The sequence below is a fragment of the Crinia signifera genome, chromosome 1 (assembly GCF_055691185.1).
Source record: "Crinia signifera chromosome 1, ASM5569118v1, whole genome shotgun sequence".
In the NCBI taxonomy this organism is placed as follows: Eukaryota; Metazoa; Chordata; class Amphibia; order Anura; family Myobatrachidae; genus Crinia; species Crinia signifera.
In genome coordinates this window covers 413,238,834-413,255,077 of record NC_139217.1, presented here as the reverse complement: position 1 = coordinate 413,255,077, position 16,244 = coordinate 413,238,834, and the positions used below count along the sequence as shown (strand labels likewise).

The 16,244-nt window shown below is 45.6% G+C and overlaps 1 protein-coding gene across 4 annotated transcripts in view; it reads left to right on the top strand.

Moving 5' to 3' along the window:
- The window catches only part of ADGRV1 (adhesion G protein-coupled receptor V1), a 461,586-nt gene that overhangs the window by 279,088 nt on the left and 166,254 nt on the right, over positions 1–16,244 (top strand). For all 4 annotated transcript variants that reach the window (XM_083151800.1, XM_083151798.1, XM_083151797.1 and 1 more), the window contains 5 exons: positions 2,430–2,614; positions 4,754–5,000; positions 7,626–7,765; positions 10,313–10,473; positions 13,146–13,246. In XM_083151800.1, the coding sequence (XP_083007926.1) occupies positions 2,430–2,614; positions 4,754–5,000; positions 7,626–7,765; positions 10,313–10,473; positions 13,146–13,246 (834 nt within the window). The remainder of the gene's footprint in view (positions 1–2,429; positions 2,615–4,753; positions 5,001–7,625; positions 7,766–10,312; positions 10,474–13,145; positions 13,247–16,244) is intronic.

Below are 16,244 nucleotides of genomic sequence, written 5' to 3'. Positions count from 1 at the left end.
TGGTGTAAAAAGGGTATAAGTGTGTGTGTGTGTGTGTGTGTGTGTGTGTGTGAGTTCTGTGTGTTTGTGTGTGTTGTAGTGTTTATGGGTGTGTGTTGTACTGCTTGTGGTGTGTTATGTATGTGTGCGTGTATCTGTCCAATGTGTAAATGTGTGTAGTTTCTACATATACAGTATATGTGTGTGTAGTGTGCTGTGTGTGCGTATATGGTGTACTGTGTGTGTGTGTGTGTGTGTGTGTGTGTGTGTGTGTGATTTGTGGTCTATGTATTTCCCCAACAAAATTATTCCCAATTGTTGAAAGCCTTCACCATAATGATAGAATGTGTTTACATTCATACTAAATGACAGCAATGAACTCAGGTTCCTTTGTCTTCGGTTTCCCAGATCGTCAATCTTTTTTCCAGATCATTAATTAAGGCAAATTGAACCTTGGTGTTTTTTACATTTCTAAGCGAAATTTACCAAAAACAGCTTTTAGGTGCACACCACCAGGTCCAGAGGTACCTTGTTGCCAAATTTGGCGGCTCTGAGTGCCACGGTGTGCCCACAATGCAACAGACACGCACACACACACACACACACACTCTTCAACTTAATATATATATATATATATATATATATATATATATATATATATATATATATATATATATATAGATAATTGCAGCAGGATCCGGCTCTCCATATAAGTAAATCAGCGCCGGGTGCCCATATAGCATAACAGACAGCAGGGCAAGGAAGATATAGCACTCCAGGCGACTTGATGAAGGAAATACTCACAGACCAGTGAGTGAACCTTAACTGGTCTGTGAGTATTTCCTTCATCAAGTCGCCTGGAGTGCTATATCTTCCTTGCCCTGCTATATATATATATATATATATATATATATATATATATATATAGGGTGGTGAGGCCGGCACTCAGGACTTGGGTAATAGGCCAACAGGTAACCGGCTCCGGTGCCTTCTTGCAGAAGGATGGATGTCCCCCCGGGATATAGTACAGGAATAAGCGACACTCGGAGACTGATATTAATGGTGTAAACCTCGTGGAATATTTATTCCATGTGCAGCAGTCAAAACGTTTCGGAGCTCGCAGGCTCCGTCGTCAGTTGCAGAATAAGCACTTATAGTGCTTATTCTGCAACTGACGACGGAGCCTGCGAGCTCCGAAACGTTTTGACTGCTGCACATGGAATAAATATTCCACGAGGTTTACACCATTAATATCAGTCTCCGAGTGCCGCTTATTCCTGTACTATATATATATATATATATATATATATATATATATATATATATATATATATATATATATATGTAAGGAATGGAGACTGGCACTCATAGGTCTTGTAAAACTTGTATTGAAAAAACAGTGGAAAGACAACCAACGTTTCGGGGCAGCGCCCCTTTGTCAAGGTGTACGTGTGAACAATGTGAAACAAAACACATTTTGTTTCACATTGTTCACACATACACCTTGACAAAAGGGCGCTGCCCCGAAACGTTGGTTGTCTTTCCACTGTTTTTTCAATACAAGTTTTACAAGACCTACGAGTGCCAGTCTCCATTCCTTACCTAAACAGCCTAACAGGACAGGCACTGGGGCGGATGACACCACAGAGTGAGTGCCGGACTGTACTATATATATATATATATATACATATATACACACACACATCTGATACCCTTGCTTCCAGTTCATTATGAACGTCCTAGACCATCTGCTTTTCCATTCCCCTCCATACAGGTCACTGTTTCCCACAATTTAAAAAAATACTGAAACACTCTGCTTCATTAAGAAACCCGGTGAAAGGATTTGCTTCTCGTTAATTGAAATTCCACCCACTTCAAAACTAGGGTGAAATACAGATGGTCAGGAGACAGACATTGATAACCATATGATGCTGAAACCCTAGTGCACAATGCTTTGGATACCTAGGCAGGATATTAATATTAGTCACATAACTGAAGCCTATAAATGGACAAACTTCGCTCGCCAAAACTGCTCTTTTATCAGTTCCCTTTATGGAGCACATTCTGGGGTAGATGTATGAAGCAGTGATAAAATCAGTTACCCAGGGGAGAAGTGGCCCATGGCAACCAATCAGCTGCTCTGTATAATTTTATACTATTCAAGTTATACTGTAGATGTAACTTCAGTGCTGATTGGTTGCCATGAGCCACTGCTTCATAGATCTACCCTTCTGCAACTTTGCAATTCCTGGTTGGAAAAATAGTGGTAATTACCCTACTTAGTTCATCCAAACTTCACAGTAATTGACTTTTCTAGCTACTGTACTTACTGTAGCTGATATTTCTCTGCTGAGAATACCATCTGATATAAATGCTATGCAGAGATACTGTAATGTTTACTTTGTGTTTGCTGACTCAAAAGTCTGTGCCTTTTCCCCCTTACCTTTCAGATAACAAATGATGGTGGAATTCAAGTTCTAAATGAAGAGAGCCGCATTCTATTTTATGATATTCTCTGCAGTCTTGCCAGTCCAGAGCGGTTGGACACACGTGGATACAGCCCCTTGATTGAAGTTGCTGAAGTCTATGCCTTTTCCCTCCTTACTGGAGTGACCTGTGGATCTCCAGGTGTAAAGTAAATATTACCTGAAAATCCATTGCGATCAGAAATGGTTTGTTGTTGACATACAGTAGTTATGTAAGTTATGTTGTCCCTGTGTCATCCTCCGATGTTTCAAAGTACAAAAACAGAAACAGTACATACAAAATATTGCAAGGGTTCTGGCACCTTGCTGCTTATTATAAGCACTAAGGAGGAGATAATGGTAAAAGCGAGAGAAGGAAGAGGAGAAGAGGGAAGAGGGCCCTGCTCATGAGAGATTACAATCTAACGGGGAGGGGCAGACAGACAAGGGTGACACAACGGGAAGAGACATTGAGCTTGGAGCAGTGGGCTAGAATGGGTGTGATAAAGAAGTGGATGTGGAGAACCCAATTAAAATTTTGTAGAAAGGTGGCAAGTCTTAAGCTAGCCATACATCAGGACGACCTGCATATGACCAGGTCGCATGCAGGTCGTGGAGCGATCGAACGAGCGATCGCAAGTGCTTAAAAGCTCATACAATTGCTTGTTTGACCGTAATGAGAGACGATGGATGAGAAGTGCAGCACTTTTCATCTAAGGGCCGACCTCACGACCTGCTGGAGTGCGCATTGTGCAAATGTGTGCACACGATCCATCACGGGACCAGTCGAGATTGGAAGGTTAGGTCTAATCTCGTTCTGGTGTATGGGGGCTTTAACAGGGAGAGAAAGTGAGTTCCAGAGATAAGAATCCTTGGGGTCGGCAGTGAGTACGGAGTTATTAGTTTAGAAGAGTCGATGATAATAGGTGGAAATATTAGAATATTGTGTGGCATGTGAAAGGACCATGTATCACTCATATATATATATATGGATTGTCTAAGTATTGGTCCCTAATATAAGCTAAAAATTTAGAGTAATCATTATTTGGAAACAGGGCCCTTCGACCCCTACGTTGGTTGCAATTAGGGATGCCAATCCTAGGCCATTTTTTCAATCCCGGGAATCGGCACTGAAAAATGCTCAATCCCGGGATCCCGGGATTGACATCTCTCAATTTTACAGGCAGTAAGAAGGCCCTGAAAACCCCCCTCCAGCCGCCCTGAACATTAATTTACTTACATGGCTGGGTGGGTGGCCGGGAGCAGGGCAGACATCCGCGGGTGAAGGGAGCGGGAGCAGGGGCAGACATCCGCTGGTGAAGGGAGCGGGAGCAGGGCAGACATCCGCAGGTGAAGGAAGCGGGAGCAGGGGCAGACATCCGCGGGTGAAGGGAGCGGGAGCAGGGCAGGCATCCTGTGGGCGGGCGGCATTGGCGGTGGCAGCAGCAGAGCCGCTGGTGCTGCAGACATGTTTTAAAGGTGCGCTGTCGCAGTCACTCTGAAGCGGATATGCCCATATGCCCATACCCGCTCCGAGTCCAGCCTGCAGGCCGGGGATCAGGATCTCCTGGGCAGCGTCTGAGCACTCGCATGTGCTGCTAATCCCGGAATCCCGGGATTGGAATGTCAAATCCCGGTGCTTTTTAGGCCAAATCCCGGGATTGGCCACCCTAGTTGCAATCCAAATCAAAATTTGGAGCCAGCATTCACATTATTAAAGCCTGTGACATACATACGCACACATTGTGTAGGGTGAATAGGGTGGAATATTATACTGCTTGCATGACCCCGGCATCGTGTCTACACGGTGTTGTCATCCCTGTATGTTATTGTTCTGTTTTCAGGTATAACCATATTTGCCTACAAATTCTATGTCATGGTACTTTCCCACAAGTGCCATTAGACAGCCAAGGGCAGTCCCCCACACCCACAGAAGAGTGACCAGAATTCCCACATCCCACCTGCTTCTTAGTGAGTAGATCATACAGAGAATTGTAGTGCCGTATGGAAGGGGCTGGGCTGAATTATGCAAATTTGCATCATTTAGCCCCCCTTCCCCTTGTCATGAAAACCTGCGACTCATGCCACGTTTATGGCAGGGCACAGTTATGTGCAGCCTGGCCCAGCCGCCCCCTCCCTGGCAAGCAGTGTCTCCAGGTTTCTACCAGAGAGTACAGTATGTGTATGATATGTCTGTTTGTATTTGCTTAGTTTCACACACTGTCCAGTGCAGTGGAGTTTTATGGAGTAGTATTATAAATAAATGGTGATAATGCTAATAGGACCATATGTTTTATTTTCTTTAACAGAGGGAAGACTCTTTACGACTCCTGTCCCCATATCTCTATAAGTGCCTATCACTGGTATCCACAACAAATTAATGGGCACACATTTGATGGAAAGAACGGAGATTCCATCCAGCTCCCTGAAAGCCTTTTGCCAGTTTTTCCTATGAATACAACCTCAGACGAAGGCTGTCGATTTGTGCAGTTTATTGAATACAGCAGTCAGCAGTGGTTTCTTACTGGAGGAGAAGAGAGTGCATTAAATAACAAGGTAATTTAGACTGTTACATAAGAGACATACTTTCCCTTCAGCTCTAATCAGTTCTCTGTAACAGACTCCTGCAATGCTTTGCCTGCTTATTTTTACTCTCAGGCCAAGTTCATTGGATTCTTCCTGGAATCGCCATACTTGTACAATTAATGTCTCTGTTCCAGGAGGGCAGTTGGCTACAGGTGTTATTTTTATTTTTACACTTAACTATATAGCGATAATTAACTATACAGCGAGATGTAAGGCTACATCTTATCACAACATAGAATATATAATCATTCACATCAGTCACTGATCTACAAGAGCTGATAAGCCACCCATACGCGGAGCGATGTGTGTACGCTACCACACACATCACATCACACAGCACATAAAGGCCTTTATTCGGATCTGATCGCAGTCCAAATTTGTTCTCAAAATGGGCAAAACCATCTGCACTGCAGGTGGGGCAGATGTAACATGTGCAGAGAGAGTTAGATTTGTGTGAGTTATTTTGTTTCTGTGCAGGGTAAATACTGGCTGCATTATTTGTACACTGCACTTTAGATTTCAGTTTCAACACACCCCACCCAAATTTAACTCTCTCTGCACATATTTAATCTGCCCCACCTGCAGTGCACATGGTTTTGCCCATTTTGAGAACAGATCAGATCTGCGATCAGATCTGAATAAGGGCCAAAGTATGCGCTGCATGTACTTTTTGAACTAGATCACATCTATTTCAAAACGTACGCAGCTTTAGCACATCGCATGCGTTTTTTAAATGCGATGCGATCTAGTTCAAAATGCACGGAGCTAATTGTTCCATGTATGGGCACCAATAGTCCTAGCAGGGTTGCCACAATGTTTTTAGGGCCTAATTTCACATGCATTGCAAGTTACAGAAAAAGCAGTTGCCCCTGTCCAAAAAAGTTGCTGACCAGGAAAAGGACCAGGAAAGAATAACCGCCCCTTGCAGAATTGCAAATGCATGGCAAACAGCGATGCATTCACAGATCCATTCGCAAAAAAAACAAACAATCAAAGAATTTTTTCCATCTGTGCCAGTCTAGGGCTTCCACTAATCTGCTAAAGAACCGGGCTGGAAGTGGTCATCTTTGACATCAGAGAGCCACCCAAAAACCGCTCAGCATGCCTGTGTTTTCGCAAACACACCCAGAAAATGCCATGTTTCCGCCCCTTTATGCCGGCTTCGTGTCAATCAAACTGCGACTTTTGTGCGACTGCTATGTGTACGGATATTTATTTCAGGGTGACAGTACTATAACAAGCATCCAAGTGCTGCCCCCAAACATGTGCCACGGCACGTGCCTAATGAAAGTTCGGCTCTGGAGATGCAATGGGTTAGGGTAGGATAGGGTACATGCATAGTAATGTGTGTGACTGTGCCTAGCTTGGTGGCACATGACATGTAATAATGATGATTAGTTTTTACCAAAGATTTCTAGTGGGCTGCCTGGCGAAAGGCTTTAATTTACATCTATCACACTAAGCTCTAGTTGCCTGGGTAATATAACAGTGACATTACGGATGTGCCAGGGTAATGTCACACTCCTAGCACTGGGTGCCTGGCTAATATACTAGTGACATCACTATGGTGCCAGGGTAATGTCACACTGCAAGCATTGGGTGTCTGGCTAATATACCAGTGACATCACTGAGGGGCCAGGGTAATGTCACACTGCAAGCATTGGGTGTCTGGCTAATATACCAGTGACATCACTAAGGGGCCAGGGTAATGTCACACTGCAAGCATTGGGTGTCTGGCTAATATACCAGTGACATCACTGAGGGGTCAGGGTAATGTTACACTGCAAGAATTGGGTGCCTGGCTAATATACCAGTGACATCACTGGGATGCCAGGGTAATGTCACACTGCAAGCACTGGGGGCCTGGCTAATATACCAGTGACATCACTGAGGTGCCAGGGTAATGTCACACTGCAAGCATTGGGTGCCTGGCTAATATACCAGTGACATCACTGGGATGCCAGGGTAATGTCACACTGCAAATATTGGGTGCCTGGCTAATATACCAGTGACATCACTGGGATGCCAGGGTAATGTCACACTGCAAATATTGGGTGCCTGGCTAATATACCAGTGACATCACTGGGATGCCAGGGTAATGTCACACTGCAAGTATTGGGTGCCTGGCTAATATACCAGTGACATAACTGGGATGCCAGGGTAATTTTTACAAGCTAGACACTGACTACTCACTTCAATTATTCTGAAAGTTCCCTACCACACATATAGGGACTGACTCAGACCCACACAGAGGAGAAATCATTAGATGGTTCTTCTTCTTCTTCTTCTTCTTGGAATGACTTCTCCTCTGTCCGCAGCAGAAAAATAGCCCAGGACTAACTTTTCTGCTGCACAGTTTTCTCTGAATTAGGGGCCGGCATTGACATCATGTGACATCATCCGCCCGCCCCGAGCAGGTAGCTGAATGCCTGCATTCCCTGTGGCCCGCCCAATGATTCTATGGGCGCGCCAGTCATTTTTGTGGTCACTCCCATGAAACACCTGGCTCCCCCATGGATCAGCTATCTACATCTAATACATAGCATATATTCCTGGTACAGGTTCCTATGTTGTTTCTTATTTGTTTGACTACAGGTTTTATCCGTCAGTTTGAAGGGAAACAGCTCGTATCCATTAGCTGACAGCAATGAGGTTGTTTATAGGATCAATGCAGCCGGTGGTCGGATTGTACCGCGCATGTCGCTCTGTCTTCTGTGGAATCAGGCATCAGAAAGGTACAATGCTGAGCGCCTTCAGGGGCAAATATAACAAATACTCTTCTTGTATCATTAGGTATTATTAATTACTGGACTGCGTTCTGGACATAGTATCCCATATATTTGCACCCTTTAACTTCCAAAAGGCCAAAGAAGGAAACTGAGATTATGAGAACATTTTACATAAACACAACTCGGCGTATTTTCCACTGTCACTGACACACAGTACACACAGTACAAGGCCAATATTACACGTAGTCGTTTATAAGGGTGTGGATCATAAGATCATATACACCACCAAAAGGTGGACATACATAAGGTTGACATTAACAAAGGGTTAACAAAATAAAAATGTCGACTTGAGTTTTTCTGGTTTTAATGTCAATGTTGACACCTGAGCATGTCGACACCCAAATAGAGTAGCGCCTACCCTGGCATGGCTCACTTTGCATGCCATGCTTTGGCCCAGGTGCCTCACTCGAGACATTTCCCTGTTTAGAGTTGGAGTTCACGTGGATGTTTTCTTTTTCTTATGTGTGTGTGTGTGTTTTATTTCACTATTGGTTTTGTTGTAGAACTACAACAGGGGCACCATGGACAGCCCTGAGCTTCAGCCCCAGCAGGGATTATCCTGGATTTATTGGGGGGTCCCCACTCCTCTAGGGTCCCTTCCCGGGCTGAACACTCAGTAGGTTAATGCTTTGGCCGGGGAAACTTTTATAAAAAGTCTCCCCCGGCTGTGGCATTACCCTGCTGGCTGTTTGGGCCCGGTGCTGGTTGTCAAAATATGGGGACCCCTATTCATTTTGTGCCCCGTATTTTGGGAACTAGGACCAGCCCATGAGCCTGGTGCTGGTTTTAAAAATCCTGTGGAACCCCGTATTTTTGCCCCCCTGAATTTCTAAAACAAGGAATGGAATGGTGGCGGGGACTCCATGCTGTCTAGGGTCCGGGCAGCGTTGCTGAACACTTTGTCATCCCTCCCCCCCTGCAACCCGGCCCTGCCCACGGCATCCGGTGTGACGTCACCGCACGGACGTAGACTGTCACACAGCCGGGGAAGGGGATGCGCCGGAGTTCAGCTATCAGCTCAGCGGCGCTGCCCGCCTCTAACCAGCGTCAATGCCGAAAATTTTCCGGGCTTGCCAGCCTGGGCACTAAGGCATAGCCCGAAAAATTCTCAGGATTACCAACGAAGGGGTTAAGGGAGTTATTCTGATTCCTTCGGAACTGGGTGAATTCAGCACGTTACGATGGTTAGGAGACTCCATAGTCTTTTATGCGCATGCGTAAGTCCCCTTTGCAAACGGATTTGGCGACTTGCATAGTCGCTGAGCCGTTTACAGGGGGCGGGTGGCACTCGTGGGAATGCCCAGTATTTCATGGGTGTCCCCATGAAAACACTGGGCGATCCCACGGGTACGCGGACGGGACATAGTGTGCCCGGGGTGGGCCGGCTGAATTTTATTTGTGAGCCCAGGAGTAATTATTCGATGTTCGGCGACCATCAAATGATTTCTCCTGCTGTGGACACATGCGAAGGGTTGTGCCTTCAGTACTCATCCCCTCGCATGGCTGCTAGGGGAATGGCTATGACATCGGAAAATATGAATGTGGAGAATACGACAGCTTAGTAAATTTGTTGTATTCTCCATTCGGATTTTCGAGTTGTATACGGCCGTATTAGTAAATTTACCCTTAGGTGTGTGCCATATCTATCTGTAGAGCAGGGAAGCCCCGGGCAGAAGAGGCACTCTTCCCGCTCTGTATCCCCAGCGGACACGAGAATTTTAAAAAAAAACCTACAAAAGAATAGGCAGCCATTGATTGGATGAGAGAGCTCTCTCAGTCAATTAGCAGCCGCCCATTCTTTTGAATGTTTTTTTTTTTAATTCTCCTGCCCCCACCTGCCGCTCCCTTGGAGTAAATACATGCGAAAAATCACATTCGATTTACAGCATGTAAAAATGGCACATCAGGTGTCAAATCGGCAGCTGCCGGGGAAGCTCAAGGGAAATTGGGTCCAACTTGTCCTTAGGACAAGTCGGACTAGTGTAGAGAGACATTATTGCTGTACCTTCTTACAATGGCAACCTAGAGTCAGTTAATGGCAGCTACTCTATACTGCCGTACCCTTTATGTGTTTTACATTTCTATTCAGTATGCTGAGCCATAGGTATTCATACCAGCTAAAGTGAACATAAATAGCTTGTATCCTGCAGCTATGCAAACTCAGTGACCTGCACTGTGAGTATGTTGCCTGTCACCAGGGTCTTCATTCTCTCGTGTCAGTGTCATCAATCAGTCACAATTTGTGCAGAGGAAGAAATGTGCCAGGTTGGGGGAGTGCAAAGGGCTTAACGAATAATTCTGCCAGCTTTGCCCTGGCAGGTAATTTCAAGGAAATTTTTCAAAACAGTCCAAACATTTATGAGTGGAATGCCAAGCTTGTGAAGTGTTTGCAGCTGTTAAACCTCTTTTGACTTGGGTGAATGTTTTCCTCAGCGCTTATACTGGGAGCACTTATATTGAGACGGTAATAATTCTGTGTGCTTTGTTTTGTAGGTGGCTGTCCAACAGTCAGTTCTGCAGACTTATGTCAGACACAACAGAGTATGTGGAATGTGCCTGCTCTCACATGTCCTCCTATGCTGTGTACGCTCAAACTGACGACCTCTTCTCCTACAATGAAGCCTTCTTTTGTGCTGGATTTATTTGCATCTCTGGTTAGTGGTTATAAGTCAACACTTATAGGAGCTGGCTGGCATGTTATGTTAATGTACGTGTTCACACAGGTCTATCATTTTAGATCTACATTATATCTACTGTGTGTCTACCAGCATTGAAAACGAATAATAAAGCAAGAGACATGCCATGGAAGAATGTGTTTTTTTCTTTACTAATTTGTATAGCACATACAGGGGCAGAACAGTGCATAGCTGGGCCCATAACAGATGGGTAGTCCTGCGTTAGAAAAGTGCACTGCGGGTATTACCTTTTTGAGCATGTCTTTTCATCCAGTTCCTGCAGGAGACACACAAATTATCGCGTATGTCTCAGGCATCACTGGACGATTGGTCAGACCTCCCGCAAACCATCCACCTTCCAAGAGAAATGCTCAGAATGCGGAGAATAATACAGAAATCTGAGGAGAGGGCGGGGCCTGATGACTAATTTCTTTGACAATTGCTTCATCCGGTCCCACCCCTTATGCAAATATGTGCTAGTCTTATTTATTTCCATGTGAATGGGCAAAGCCTAATAACGCTATTAGCCTTAACCTTGCGCCAGAGCCATATTTAGACCAATTGGGGCCCTAGGCAAGATGCCGGTTTGGGAACCCCCTGGTCAAACAACCCACTAAGCGCAACGGACTATGCTGTGCTATATAAGAAACTGTCAATAAAGTGATGATGAATGCATCTTACATTATTTGTTTCCTTCTTATAGTAATGGCCTTTTCACGATATGCCCCACATCATAATGCCTCTTACACATTATGCCACACTGTAATGCCCCTTACACAATATAACCCACACTGTAATGTTTCTTACACATTATCCCAACCACTGTAATGCCCCTTAAACATTATGCCACCCACCTTAATGCCTTTACACATTATGCCACACTCCTTATGCCCTTTACACATTATGCCACCCCCTATAATGCCCCTTACACATTATGCCACCCACCATAATGCCCCTTACACATTTAGCCACCCACCATAATGTCCCTTACGCAATATTCCCAACATTGTTACGTCTTTAAAACAATATGACACACAAAGACCCCCTTGTGCCAAGCGGGGCGGGGGGGGCTGCAAGCAGGGAGCCGGGCTAGAGAGGCAGTGGGAGCACTGTCCTGGGTGGTAAATGCCGCAAGCAGAGAGCTGGGCAGGGAAGGCAGTGGGCGCACTGATCCGGGCGGTGAACGCCGCAAGGGGATCAGACAGAGACCGAGGAGCGTAGGGGATTTATCACATGCAAAACTTGGCACATCAAGTGCCAAATCGTGTGTGACCCCCCCCCCCCCCCCCAGGGAGTTGTCAGTATCATTAGGTCCGATTTGTCCTTCGGACAAGTCGACATAATGTATGGGGGCCTTAACACTTTGACCCAATTCAGATAGATTGTGCCAATTTATCTGACAAGATCTGATGTGCCTGTCTGACATAATCTGATGTGCCTGATGTGTAGGACCCAATGCACAATTCCGTGCCATTGGGTGTAACCAAGAGATTGCAAGAGATTGATCCTCCTGCACATAGGATAAATCTCGAGTCAATCAGGTCCAACTTGTTGGACAATAAGTTGGACAAGTATAAGGGGGTCTCTAAGCAGGAGCTAGATCACAGGATGCAGCTAGACTAAAAACATTATTGCACTGGCTATTTGGGAGTGGGTTCTGACCCCCTTCATAAGGGTCAGTGCCCAGTGATTGGCTGCAGTAATCAGATGACAAAGCAGGAAGTGCAGGATTGGCTATGGAGAATCATGTGACTGCATGGCACTGACAGACCTGAGGCCTGTGATGATGGTGGAGGAACGAAGGGCTGTGGAGCACTGTGACTGATGGCCAATATTGGCAAAGTGGTGTGCAGTACTGAGGTGGCATGGAGTTAGCTGGGTGCATGCTGGGTGTGCCTGCCAGACGCCGATCTGTACGCTGCATGTAAACAGCACAAATGAGCTCTGAAGGCAGACCGCAGAGCAGCCTGAACAAGCATCTTAGCAGTAAATATGAGTTCTAGACCCAGATCATCGCATCTTCTAGCTGACTAGTTACAGGCTGTGTTTACAAAATAACAGGAGTTAATTGGTTGGCATTTTCTCTCTTCACTTTATCTCTCTCCAAACTTGAATATATTTCCTGGAATATTTAATATACTGGAATAACTCACTTTCATGGTGCATAGTTTTGCTAGAAAAGGCAGGATAATGGTGAATAACCAATACCTCAGGGCTGCTCTTAATTGAAGAGTAAATACTAGACCAGTCAATCTGTATTCTTGATAAAGTTGTCATAGTGCTGATATTTATCTGTCTCCTCCAGCAAAAGAATATATTTTCATAGTGGAAGAGTGAGTGGTAAATTTACTAAGATGGGAAATCAGATGGCCCAATCAGATTCTACTTTTCATTTATTTAGCACCTTCTAGAAGCTATAAGATAGAATCTGATTGGTTGCTATAGGTAAAATCCCATCTTCACTAGAACTCCCATCTTAGTAAATTTACCCCTGAGAATCTGATATATGGTTGGCATTCTGGACATTTCTACTCGACAGAGACAAGGTTTATGGTCAATATGGAATTACATTCTCTGCATTGTACAATAAAGCAACAGTCTCAACTTGAAATGTAAATATCATTGTATAATGATATTCTTCTCACCCACAGGGTTTATTTTGGCCATACTTTCCCAGTTATTCTGCACAAGGGCTTCCATGTTTGCAGCTAAGCTTCTCAGTCACATGATGGTGGCCTGTTTAGGAACTCAGGTAAGCAACATAATTACTACTGTTTATGCTACTTTATGCTAGCTGTAGCTTAATCAAAGTTAACTGTTGAAGCTTGTTTGTCCAAGAGTAGGGGCGAGATGTACTAAAGAGAAAATGCGGTAAAACCCCCGTTTTACCGCATTTTCCTATGTATCAATACCCATCCGCCCCGTTTTCGCAAGGCAGGGTATCGCCACCCTCTGGGTGGCGATACCCTATAGAAGCCTATGGGCTTCTTTCGCTGCCCGCCGTCCGCGTGCTCACCCCCTCCCGTCCTCCTTTGATCTCCTCCTCCCCCTGGTGTCACAGCCGGCAGGACATCCGGCTTCAGGGGGACGCTGCCAGCCGCCGGGAGGTGACGGAGACCCCCGCAGACCACATCACAGGTATCGCGTGGGTCTCCGTTACCGCAACCCGATGCTGGTCGCATATGTTAGTACATATGCGGCAGCATCGCGGTGGCTGCCATGCGAAGGGCGGCGATGTATGTTAATACATCCCGCCCTAGATGAGGGATGACCAGTGGAGCAAGATAGGGGGAGTGGGTACTTTTTACCCGGGCCTGGGCCTGTTGGAGGTGGCCAAGTCCCGCTCCCCCACTCCCCTGTTGCAGGGAAAGAATTAACTACCGCTGCAGCAGTCTCTCTCTCTCTCTCCATGCCAGCACACGCTGCTCAGTGCTGTTTGCTGAGCAGTGGTAGCCTGTCCTTTCTGTCTCCCTGTGTGTGGGGCTGCGATTCCATTCGCACTCTGCCCCCCTGCACTGGTGCCTTTTAAAGGTTTTCTTTTTTGGTAGGCGGCCTGGCTTTTATTTTAATCAACCATTCAGCATGCACTATGCAAATGGCGAGACTGGAGAAATCACAGCTGGGCTGCTGAGAGGCTGGTCATGCCCTTGTAAAATTATAGGGGCCTGGTGTAATTGAGGCGTGGCCACAATTCCTTAGTGAAAATTTTAGTCTTAAAAGGTTTTGGAGCCGGGGGAGCCAGGGAGCCTCTCTGTCATAGGCATCTCGGACTCGGCAGTAACATAATCGCTGTCATTGTTGCAGCCACCAGGCTGTTGCCTCTGTGCAGAGGATGCCTGGGGAAAGTTATGGTGCCATGACCATAAATAAACCACAAATTCAAACACTTAGGAGGTCATTCTGATTGACCAACAAAGCTGCAAAATTTGCAGCTGTCCCCCGCCCCCAGCCCTCACTGCTCCGTGTGAACGGGCCGGCAAATAATCAATTAGCCATGCCCACTCGCAAACGAAGCCTGCACATGCGCATACATGTGTATGCAAACGCGCAGTCCAAAAACAGTCGCTCCCCTGTGCGAACACTCAGGGGAGTGAATGAAGTAGAATCAGACCCTTAATGTAGCTGGAGATGACCTAAGCGGGGAATATTTGGCTTCATGTGACCATTTTGTGTGTTACAATAAAAAAAATATATGTTTTTGTACTCACGTCCGAAGGAGAAATGACAAATGTGGTCTATAAAGAAATGTTATAAGTCACTAATTTCTTATCTATTTACAAACATCACCGTTACTAGAAAATAATTAGCCATGCGAAGCAGGGGTGGGTCACTAGATGTTAATATTCCAAAGGGCCAAAGTTAAATTGCAGTTAACTCTTCATCTGCCTTAAAATTCTTGCAAATGGGGTCACTTCATTAGCAGGGAGTTCACAGGAGAGAATAAAAGCGTGTATTGTAACCGTTTAAGAAAAAAATAATAATCTGGATTTTTAAAATATGTGTAAATAGGTCTCTAGGGGAAAAAATGCAGCTTTAGAACTACGGTCTGGAAAACCTATTGTAACAGCAGACAGGTTCTTGCATTTTTACAGCTGAAAACCCAAGTCTGACATTTGAACTTCAGTTCTAGAATCTTTAAATGAACTCTACAGTCGCTAATAGCTGCACTGTAGTGCTCAGACTGCACTGCACTGCATGGCGGGGGGCTGCGTCTGGCAGAGAAAAGGGGGCCCGAATGGAGGAGGCGGCACACAGGCCTCCCACTCTCTTAAAGCGTGCCTAAAACTCTCCATTGCAGCCCAGTTGCACCACCTCTGTAGCATATGACTTCACATTGCCTGTAGTTGTATGTTTGTGGAAATCAATAAATAACGTAGTAGATACGCTCCTCAGAGCTACTTTTGTTGCCTATGTATCGGCTCCAAGTACAGTACACATTGGCGTAACTACTGTAAGGCAGCCCCAGCTGCTGCTTGGGGGAGGAAATGGCAGTGGGGTCTGTGTGGGCGCTGGCACCCGCTCGACGCACCGACATGCTACTGCCTGCCGCTGCCCACTGGCTGAGCACTGGAGGTGAGATAGCCGAGGCATGGGTGCAGCCATGGCAGAGATGACAAATCCCCCCCACTGATTGAATTGAATGTACACAGAGCCGGCTATTGGCTACTGTGTACAGGATGGGCGGACGTTCGGATGGGCATGGTAGGGCTGCCTGGGATGCATCGGAGCTAAGGAAAGCATCTGGTCTCTCTTCCTCTATCCTGCTTCACCTTCTCCGTTATGCGTGTGACGTCATCATGTTACATGCTGGGGAGACACACTAGAGAGGAGCCCGGGTGGGAGGGGCGCCACAAACTTTTTGGCAGGGGGGAGCAAAATTTAAAGTTACGCCACTGACAGTACAACAAGGGTTTTATGAGGTTTCATGTTACAAAAGGCAAGATCTATATCCTACAGAGATGTTATTCTGTGGTTTGTGTGGTATCTCTCATTTTGTGGTTGCGTTGAAGTGTCTAGAATCTGGATTATTGTCTGAGACCTTCATCTGTCAGTGATTTCACAGCAGTAGTAACATGCTACTGAATAAGGAGTAAGGCATGCTTTTACCTGTATTTAGGTGGGGATCCGGAGTTTGGATCAACAGTCAATGGGGGACATTTACTAAGCTAAATTCTTAAACAATAGGTGTATTTGTATACAAAAATACACCTCTTTTTTACGAATTCATATTTTTGGGATTTACTATTCCG